The 10,041-nt window shown below is 46.7% G+C and overlaps 1 protein-coding gene across 1 annotated transcript; it reads left to right on the top strand.

The window, feature by feature from the left end:
* Window positions 1-227: 227 nt before the first annotated feature.
* On the top strand, window positions 228-9,158 carry MCM5 (minichromosome maintenance complex component 5). The gene is made up of 15 exons (XM_075319153.1): window positions 228-479; window positions 2,663-2,789; window positions 2,937-3,065; window positions 3,481-3,653; window positions 3,751-3,906; window positions 4,018-4,184; window positions 4,541-4,712; window positions 5,894-6,005; window positions 6,103-6,246; window positions 6,328-6,570; window positions 6,719-6,831; window positions 6,919-7,047; window positions 8,134-8,276; window positions 8,470-8,597; window positions 8,724-9,158. Exons 1-15 carry the CDS (start codon window positions 307-309, stop codon window positions 8,823-8,825), a joined length of 2,211 nt encoding a protein of 736 aa, XP_075175268.1. The 5' UTR covers window positions 228-306; the 3' UTR covers window positions 8,826-9,158.
* Window positions 9,159-10,041: the final 883 nt, after the last annotated feature.

The following is a 10,041-nucleotide window of genomic DNA, read 5'->3' as shown; positions in this document are numbered from 1 at the left end:
GACTTGCGTCAGACATTTTCTAGACTACAAGTCCTCAAGTCTCCAACAAAATGGCGGTGCGGTACACTTCAAGAAACGTTTACTCTCTAGCAAACGGGGAATGTTCACGCATGCGCATTACAGTTCACTGGTTAATCCCCACCCCTTGAAGTTATCTTTGCGTACACCAATAGAAAACGAGTGGGCGTGTATCTTCCTGTGGCGCCTAATCTACTTTGGCGCGAAAGTAGTCTTTTCGCGCGCTTTCTGCCGGTGGTGAGGTCGCAGGCTTTTCTTATTGTCGCTGTGCGGTTTTTATCTGCCATCATGTCCGGCTTCGACGATGCCGGTGTTTTCTACAGCGACAGCTTTGGAGGAGAGCAGCAGCAGACCGGTGATGAGGGACAAGCCAAGAAGTCGCAGGTGAAGAAGCGCTTTAAAGAATTCCTGCGACAGTATCGCTATGGCACCGACCGCACCGGCTTCACCTATAAGTACAGGTTGGTGCAGATCATGTAGAGCGATGATTGTAGATGATCGGCCGATCTGATCTGTTTGTAAATTAATCCCCTTGTCAATCTTATGTGGCTGTAGAATATTTTTTGTCTTGCAGTCCTATTCCATTAGGTGGGATCTTGTAATAATGATGTCGGGTATCACAGGGGTTAATAAGGTCTCTGAGGACCACCAGATGTATGACGGGCCAGTAGTGACCATGTGGGGCCAGCAGAGAGGCGAGTAGCGCAGCCCGTGCCAGTCCAATAGAAAGTGACTGGAGAGAGGCGAGCAGTGCAGCCTGTGCCAGTCCAATAGACAGTGACTGGAGAGAGGCGAGCAGTGCAGCCTGTGCCAGTCCAATAGAAAGTGACTGGAGAGAGGCGAGCAGTGCAGCCTGTGCCAGTCCAATAGACAGTAACTGGCGAGAGGTGAGCAGTGCAGCCTGTGCCAGTCCAATAGACAGTGACTGGAGAGAGGTGAGCAGTGCAGCCTGTGCCAGTCCAATAGACAGTGACTGGAGAGAGGCGAGCAGTGCAGCCTGTGCCAGTCCAATAGACAGTGACTGGAGAGAGGCGAGCAGTGCAGCCTGTGCTAGTCCAATAGACAGTGACTGGAGAGAGGCGAGCAGTGCAGCCTGTGCCAGTCCAATAGACAGTGACTGGAGAGAGGCGAGCAGTGCAGCCTGTGCCAGTCCAATAGAAAGTGACTGGAGAGAGGCGAGCAGTGCAGCCTGTGCCAGTCCAATAGACAGTGACTGGAGAGAGGCGAGCAGTGCAGCCTGTGCCAGTCCAATAGACAGTGACTGGAGAGAGGCGAGCAGTGCAGCCTGTGCCAGTCCAATAGACAGTGACTGGAGAGAGGCGAGCAGTGCAGCCTGTGCCAGTCCAATAGACAGTGACTGGAGAGAGGCGAGCAGTGCAGCCTGTGCCAGTCCAATAGACAGTGACTGGAGAGAGGCGAGCAGTGCAGCCTGTGCCAGTCCAATAGACAGTGACTGGAGAGAGGTGAGCAGTGCAGCCTGTGCCAATCCAATAGACAGTGACTGGAGAGAGCATGGCCCCCATCACTAACCAAAGGGACCAGACACTTCACTGTGTGATATAGGGGGGTATTCCCAAAATGTCAATCCCATAGACTTCCATCATACTTAAGTCGCGCCCATCCGAGCATCAGCTACTGGTTACAAAGAGATTCAGAGCAGCAGTGCTGGCTTGCAAGTGCTGCGCTCCTTTCCTAGGAAAATGGCCAGTACTGACAAACTCCAGAGGTGGCCAGTAACCTAGGCAACGAGAAGTGTACTTAAAAAAAAAAAATAACAACCAACCAATCTCTCCATTCTTGAGAAGAGTATTTGTAATAAGGGGTAAATTGTTTGAGTTTTTTAGGGGCTCTTTGCAGTCTTTCCTATAAAGAGATCTTTTCACGAGTGCGCTGTGCTCCTGTCTGACTGCTCAGACCTGTGTTGTCACCTTGCCGGCCTGAACTGCATCTGCAAATCGTCAATATCAGAGAGCAAAGGCACCAAAGCTGTCCGTATTGTCAGCTTGTTGCAGCGCTTACAAGCTCTATTGGAAAGAACTTGTAAGCGCTGCACATGTTCCTGTTCTACACTCATGTCTAGGTTACTGACTCCTGCAAACAATAAAAGTAGAGTAAGGACAGCTATTATCACATGGATTTCCATATATTCTACCTTTTAATCGCAAACAGAATAGTATGGCCCTAGGTCCCCGATCACACTTAAAACAGCCACCCCCGGAGAGCGTGCGACGGAGTATGGATCTGGGACTTGAGACCTCCACAGATTGCTTAGAACGTCCCCCAGAGTGTGCAGCCTAGGCCACAAAACCGGTGTATTGAGTCTAAGACCCTTCTCTGTGCGTGCGCGGGCAGTAGGTATGCGCAGATTCAGGGAGTTTTTGTATGAGCAATTGCTGGACGTCTCCGCACCCGGACCTGGCGCCCGTCCTCCCAGTGCAGCATTGCACCCTCTTTTCATGGATGCGCCAAATGTGTTGTAAACTGAGCTCTAGGCCAGGACAGACCGGCGTATCTCCACAGTCCATACAGACCGCAATGGCCACACTGCCCGCGATCCTCGTATAGTGGGTTTGCTGGTGATTTGCTATTCGGCAGGGCTGTCTTGTCACCTTGGTGTATCGTAACTGCTGCTCTTTGATTTCAGAGATGAACTCAAGCGACATTATAACCTCGGAGAGTACTGGATTGAGGTGGAGATGGAAGATCTGGCCAGTTTTGATGAGGAAATTGCAGATTATCTATATAAGCAGCCGACAGAACACCTTCAGCTGGTGAGTAACGTCTTATTATTGTCGTGTACAGCAAACTCCTTAGTAATGAATGATGGGGTACTGATTCCCCGACCAGCGGGAGCTCCAATACTTATCAGGCATGACGTCTTGTGACGTGCTACATTCTCAATGCCATGTGTTCTTTAGCTGGAGGAAGCTGCGCAGGAGGTGGCCGATGAGGTGACCCGTCCACGTCCGGCCGGTGAAGAAGCTGTGCAAGAGATCCAGGTCATGCTGCGTTCTGACGCCAATCCTGCAAACATCCGGAGCCTGAAGGTATTAATACTGGTGACCTTTAGCCTTTTGTTATGGCTGCACTGCGAAGTTTTCCTAGATAGCGTTTTTTTTTTTTCCTTCTTTCATTCACTTCTTGATAGGATGTATAATATATAATTGTGCCTGCCTCTGTGCCTGCCTCTGTGCCTGCCTCTGTGCCTGCCTCTGTGCCTGCCTCTGTGCCTGCCTCTGTGCCTGCCTCTCTCTCACACACCTTTTAAGTTTTTTGCTGTTACAGGCAGATGCTGACTGTATAACACAGCTAGAATCTGCTGCCTATGGTGCAGCCTCGGCTCCTGAGCCCGCACCTCACGTGTGGACCCTTTCATGGATGTACAGATTAATTTTTAAGTGGAGAAAAGGTCTAAGATTTTCCAGCGTCTCCACTTCACTGGGTTTTATTTGTCTTCTGCAGTCGGAGCAGATGTCTCACCTTGTGAAGATCCCTGGTATCATCATCGCTGCTACAGCCGTGAGAGCCAAGGCTATAAAGATCTCCATCCAATGCCGCAGCTGCAGGAACACGATCAGTAACATTCCTGTGCGACCCGGATTGGAGGGTTACGCCATGCCACGAAAGTGCAACACGTATGTTCAGCATGCACATGGTTTCATCATATATGGTGTCTCCTCTCATGTACCGCTACTCATAAATCCTCATACATTCCCTTTCTATCGCCCACAGCGAGCAGGCAGGTCGGCCCAAGTGTCCTCTGGATCCATACTACATTATACCTGACAAATGTAAATGTGTGGATTTCCAGACACTAAAACTTCAGGAGTCTCCAGATGCCGTGCCCCATGGGGAGCTGCCCCGCCATATGCAGCTGTACTGTGACAGGTGAGCTCCACTTTCTAGGAAACCCTAAAATTTTTTCCCCTCCTGGTTCCTCATGCTGATATTACTTTGTGTCTTTCTATGAAAAAACCGCTCACTTCAGATTTTCTCTAGGTATCTCTGCGACAAAGTTGTTCCGGGGAATAGAGTGACCATTATGGGCATTTATTCCATTCGTAAAATTGGCAAAACGTCCACCAAAGGCCGTGACAGAGTAGGAGTGGGTATCCGGAGCTCCTATATCCGTGTTGTGGGTATCCAAGTAGATACAGAAGGCACAGGTGAGTGATCGGGTGCTGGTCTAAGGCAACAAAGCGGGGGGGAGGGGCTTCAGTATCCATATAAAGGGAACCGGTCAGGTCCCCTATGCTTTCCAATCCAGCAGCATTCACGTGTGTGCCAAAATTCCCTCCCAGGAGCGTTATTTCCTCTGACCAGTTGGCCCTTTTTCCATATCACCACACCCCTGTGGCCGTGATAACATTATTTCCGCGAGCTGGCGTCATCACAGCTCCTATAAATTTGGTGTGTGCTCGTGGCTGATGCCGGCAGTGTTAGTGCGCCTCAGAAGCCGGATGGACGCCTCACTGTACATGATCGAAAGTGCAGAAGCTGACCTTCATTTTATTTTCCATAGGAAGGAGTGCAGCTTGTGCTGTAACGCCTCAAGAAGAGGAGGATTTCAGGCGTCTCGCTTCTAAACCCGACATTTATGAAACTATTGCTAAAAGTATTGCTCCGTCAATTTATGGCAGCACTGACATAAAAAAGGCGATTGCTTGTCTACTCTTCGGAGGATCCCGTAAAAGGTACATGTCGTGTACTGTTAAGTACTTGGTGCTGCGTTTGTGTAAAATGTTCCAATTACAGGATTACATTTTGTCTGAGCCAATTGGGGCTCACTGGGGCTGTCATTTCAGTATTGTTTTAACTATATACTGTACTCTATAGAGCTCGGCCTAAAGGGTTATAACCATCTCCAAGATCCAATCGTAGTAGGTGTAATAATATTAGCAAATACCTCCAATTAGAAATGTGTAGTTCTCCTAGTTCACTATGTAGCTTTTCATGTTCAGGGCATTGCAGGATCTTAGGTATCCATGGTTACGACCACGCATATAGTCAGCTGCTCGTGATCATAACCATGCATACGTAAGATCCTGCAATGCCCTGCACATGAGGTAACCGACATAGTGAATTAGAAGAACTGTACTACATTTCTAATTAGAGGTATTTGCTATTATTAATAAAAATAATACTAATAATACATCTTGGAGATGGGAGTAACCCTTTAAGGCTAAGCATCATAGGTGTACAAAGATGACAGCTGCAAGCATCTTTTTAGAAGGTTCTCAGCTGCCATGGTAATGCATCAGCCCCCCTACTCTACTAGTTATCCACCCTTTAAATGTCTGTTGGAGATTGACAGCAGCATCTTAATGGTTAAAGGGACTGTCAGGACAGAATGACTGTTCAGTCCAAGCACAGGCTCTCAGAGCATCATGGTGGGGACAAACACTTAAGTGCACCTTCTCACCTGCTTGTTTTCCCTCGATTTCCTTCCCCCTCCCCCCTATTCTTTGATAGATCTGCTTTTCTCCAGCTCTATGAAGCCAGATTTAGAGGTAAAATAAGCAGATGGGAAGGAGTATTTAAATGTTTGGCCCCGCCACAGTGCACCAAGTGCCTGTACTTTGAGCAGTCCTCTGCACTGACAGCCCCTTTAAACTGCAATCTGAGCTCAGCTAACTCAATTGACACCCCTTCCCATCTATGGAACTGCCTCAGCTCCTCACCCCCCAATACACGTTCACACATCATAGATTTGTCCTAGGTAATCAGCCCCCAACCATGTTTCTCCAAGAAAAAGACCTACCCCGAAAATAAGCCCTAGTGCTTGTTTCGGGGCATAGAAAGTATGACTGGGTCTTATTTTTGGAAAAAGACGGTATTTATAGGACACAATGTTTTTTCATTTTTTCCTATTCAGGCTTCCAGATGGACTAACTCGGAGAGGAGACATTAACCTGCTGATGTTGGGAGACCCCGGTACCGCTAAGTCTCAGCTTCTGAAGTTTGTGGAGAGGTGCTCCCCCATTGGGGTAAGAGCGGAGTGTATACTGTGTTCCCTCTACACCGTATATACACACAAGACGTATCCTAGTCATATCTGCTGCTAATTCTGCTCCATTATTGCAGGTTTATACCTCTGGTAAGGGGAGCAGTGCGGCTGGTTTGACCGCTTCGGTCATGAGGGATCCGGTGTCCCGTAACTTCATTATGGAGGGAGGAGCCATGGTGTTGGCAGACGGAGGAGTCGTTTGCATTGATGAATTTGATAAGGTAACTTTTGTGAATATAATTACACACAGAAGCATTCAGGATGACTTAATCTTAGTCCTATTTATTAAATCAAACTTGCAGATGCGGGAGGATGACAGGGTCGCCATCCATGAGGCTATGGAGCAGCAGACTATATCCATTGCAAAAGCCGGCATCACAACCACCCTGAACTCCCGCTGCTCGGTGCTCGCCGCTGCCAATTCAGTGTACGGCCGGTGGGACGATACCAAGGGCGAGGAGAACATTGACTTCATGCCCACCATCTTATCAAGATTCGACATGATCTTCATTGTCAAGGATGAACACAATGAGCAGAGGGATATGGTGAGAATATACTCTAAACATTGTGTATATTGCGCACAGTATCAGTAATGGAGATTAGAGGTCTTCACACGTTCTACAGTTCCCTGTGCTCTAGTTATGGCAAACTTTTATACATATGTTTATTTTTTCCACTTTTTGTCCTCCTCAGACCCTCGCTAAACACGTGATGAACGTCCATCTTAGTGCCCGGACGCAGACCCAATCTGTAGAGGGAGAGGTGGATCTTAATACCCTGAAGAAATACATTGCTTACTGCAGAACGTAAGTAAAGCCCTGTCTGCTGCCGTTTCATGCAACTTTAAGACTTCCATGTTTTTACTTTGTATTTTTATATGTCTCTGTGTATAGTAAATGTGGACCACGTCTGTCAGTGGAAGCAGCTGAGAAGCTGAAAAATCGTTATGTCCTCATGCGTAGCGGAGCCCGAGACCATGAGAGGGAGAGCGAGAAGAGATCCAGTATTCCCATAACTGTCAGGTGTGAACACAAGTCTATTATGTTGCTTACGAGTATATATACAATATTCTAGGAAGGAAATCTTTGCTAGCTGGGATAATTTAGGAAAACATGCACTTGCAGGGGGTTGGACCCTATGGCCCTTGGGGTCCCTTCCAACTCTACCAGTCTATGATTCAGTGTTTAGAGTTTCCGGCTGCACATACGTTGCATTATTTGTATTGATGTCCACTCGCACTGAAAGGAATCTGTCAGCAGGTTTTTGCTATATAATCTGAGGGCAGCATAATACAGGGCATAAGAGCCTACAGGGATGTCACTTATAAGGCTTTGTGCTGTAGTTTCAATACAATCTGTGTTTTATGAACAGGAGATTATCATTGCAGGAATAGGTCTCGCGTGCATGCCAGTCAAGCTAATTGTGTAACGCTGCTTGTCTTTGTTACAAAAGTTAAGCCCCCATACACATTAGACTGTCCCCTGCTGACATGTACGGGGGCAGCAGACCACAGATTGTCACGGGGGATGTCAATCGGACTTCTGATTTGCTTTGTTCTCCCAGAGAGAAGTCACAGACAGATGTCTGTCTGCGGCTTTCTCAGAGCGAGCCCTTGGATGAACTCATATGGAAGAGACGGCCAAGATGGCGTTTAGCCGACAGCCATCTAATGTGTATGGGGCCTTAAGTGAATATTCACTCCGTAGATGGACCGTCTGCAATATAATCCACCATCTGCAGCACTATAGTAGCAGCGATCGTAACAAATCTCATCCACACACTGCAAAATAAAATAAAAAATGGTCCATTAGGAAATTGGGACAGGCAATGTGGCAATTCGTTCTGCAGATAAAAATTAGATATATAGATATAATTAGATATAACTGTGTGTATGTATAATATATAATATAAATTACACATACACACACACACCTACCTATAGATGGTGTGTGTGTGTGTGTGTGTATATAATGATTACTACTTTCTTTTCTTTTTTTTCTTTTTTTTTCTTTTTCACTTCTGTTCTGCATGCCTTGTGCCCCTCAAGTCTTCAGAAAAGTAGAAGTATTACTATGTGAAATATTTATTCTCAGTGATTTAATTTGCAGACAATTGGAAGCCATCGTCCGAATCTCCGAATCTCTCAGCAAGATGAAATTGCAGCCCTTTGCCACGGAGACTGATGTTGAAGAGGCGCTGCGCTTGTTCCAGGTGTCCACCCTGGATGCCGCCATGTCAGGAAGTCTTTCCGGTAAGTGTAAAGTGAGATTTACTCTCACTAATGATGAGCGCGTTTCTAAATACTCGGATTCGTGATATACGTTATGAGTATCGTGAATCCGAGTATTTCGAAACTCGCTCATTAACTCTCACATCTAGCTACACAGCAGTTGTCGGCCATATGTAATGCTATACTAATTGTCCACACCGCCGCCTCCTTTCAGGCGTGGAAGGGTTCACCACCCAAGAAGACCAAGAAATGCTATCTCGTATCGAGAAGCAGCTGAAGAGAAGGTTTGCAATTGGCTCTCAGGTTTCTGAACACAGCATCATCCAAGACTTTCTTAAACAGGTGAGAATGATGGGGACACAAAAGTGAAAATGTAAGGACCAATACCAGGAGACGGCTGTGGTCATAAAACCTGGTTGGGAAATATTAACGTCAGCCAAACTTTAGTGTTTTGATTTTGTTTTTTAGAAATACCCAGAACATGCGATTCACAAGGTTCTGCATCTTATGATGCGACGCGGTGAGATCCAACATAGACTTCAGCGCAAAGTCCTGTTCCGCATTAAGTAACATGGAGGAGAAGCCGGCGGACCCTGCACCAGGGAGCACTGGACGGCGGTTTCTGGTGGGACAGTATTCTGGGAGGACTGATGGTTCCCTCCTATGTAAATATGCTTAAACCCAGCTACACGTTCTGCAAAATCTGTAGGTCAGAAGGGTTAATAAAGGTTTATATATAGAAGTGTCCTAAGAGGAGACTAGACATGTTCTTCTGTTGGATTTGGATAAACTCCTATGTGTGAAATGCTCGATGTAAGCTATATACGAGTAAGATATGCTTTAATCTTTTCTATGAGCATCTATTAAAAGTAATGAGTTCTTAAAAAGCAAGAAAAAAAGTAAATAAATAAAAAGTTTTATAAAGTTTTTCTTCCAATTTTATTTTGAACTGTTAACTACTTGACATGAATATCAGCAACACTAGTGATGAGTGAATCCATCGATCTGCCACTCCGATGTGCTCGAGTACGGAGCATAATGAAAGTCAACAGGAACCTCATGCTTTTTTCCAGAAAAATTGCCAGTTTCCCATTGACTTCCATTATACTCAGTACTTGAGTTGAGCCTGTCTGAGCGTATGACTGCTTTTTATAGATATGGAGCACCTGAGCATGATGGTAGTGTTAGCTCATCACTAGTGATCTCCTTTGTTGTAACGGATGGGGCAAATAGGCAAGAATCTTCAGGTCACATGATCGATTAATCCTTCCCTTGATTGGCCCGTCCTGTGCAGTGGTGCTAAAATAAAGACCAGCTGCTCTTACAGAGTGCATGTAGAGTAAAGAGCAATAGTGTGCTTGCTAACCAGGAGCCACATCAACCGCCATCCCAGAAAGAGTTTCATGCGACGACAATCCGTATTAGAGTGCCCTTAAGGCCTAAGCCACACTGAGAAAATCGGTGCGAGTAGAGTGCGATAAAACATCACATTCCACTCGGACCAATATTAGCCTGTGTCAGCACACATGAACAATTTATTTTCTCAGCCCTAATCGGACCGAGAAAACAATCGCAGCATGCTGTGATTGTAATGCGAGACTCTTTTCTCTCGCACTCATTCAAGTGTATGGGGCGAGAGAAAAATCGCACTGCACTCGCATTACACCGGTGTACCACAAGTGCAGGGTGAGAATGGCAATAGCTGGCAACGGGGGAGAGAAATCCCTCCCTCCCCTCCTCCGTGCCAGCCCTCCTATCCTCAGCACTGGCCCTCCCCTCCTCAGTG

This window comes from Anomaloglossus baeobatrachus, chromosome 7, assembly GCF_048569485.1.
Source record: "Anomaloglossus baeobatrachus isolate aAnoBae1 chromosome 7, aAnoBae1.hap1, whole genome shotgun sequence".
NCBI classification, from domain to species: domain Eukaryota; kingdom Metazoa; phylum Chordata; class Amphibia; order Anura; family Aromobatidae; genus Anomaloglossus; species Anomaloglossus baeobatrachus.
Note: the sequence above shows the minus strand (reverse complement) of the source record. Positions and strands in the feature narration are given on the sequence as shown.

What these genes read in the sequence shown, in the direction of transcription:
- MCM5 (XM_075319153.1), top strand. Translation starts at nt 307, where the DNA reads ATGTCCGGCTTCGACGATGCCGGTGTTTTCTACAGCGACAGCTTTGGA. An exon ending in AGTAGATACAGAAGGCACAG is followed by an intron (nt 4,185 to 4,540) that starts GTGAGTGATCGG and finishes TATTTTCCATAG; the next exon opens with GAAGGAGTGCAGCTTGTGCT. An exon ending in TACATTGCTTACTGCAGAAC is followed by an intron (nt 6,832 to 6,918) that starts GTAAGTAAAGCC and finishes CTCTGTGTATAG; the next exon opens with TAAATGTGGACCACGTCTGT.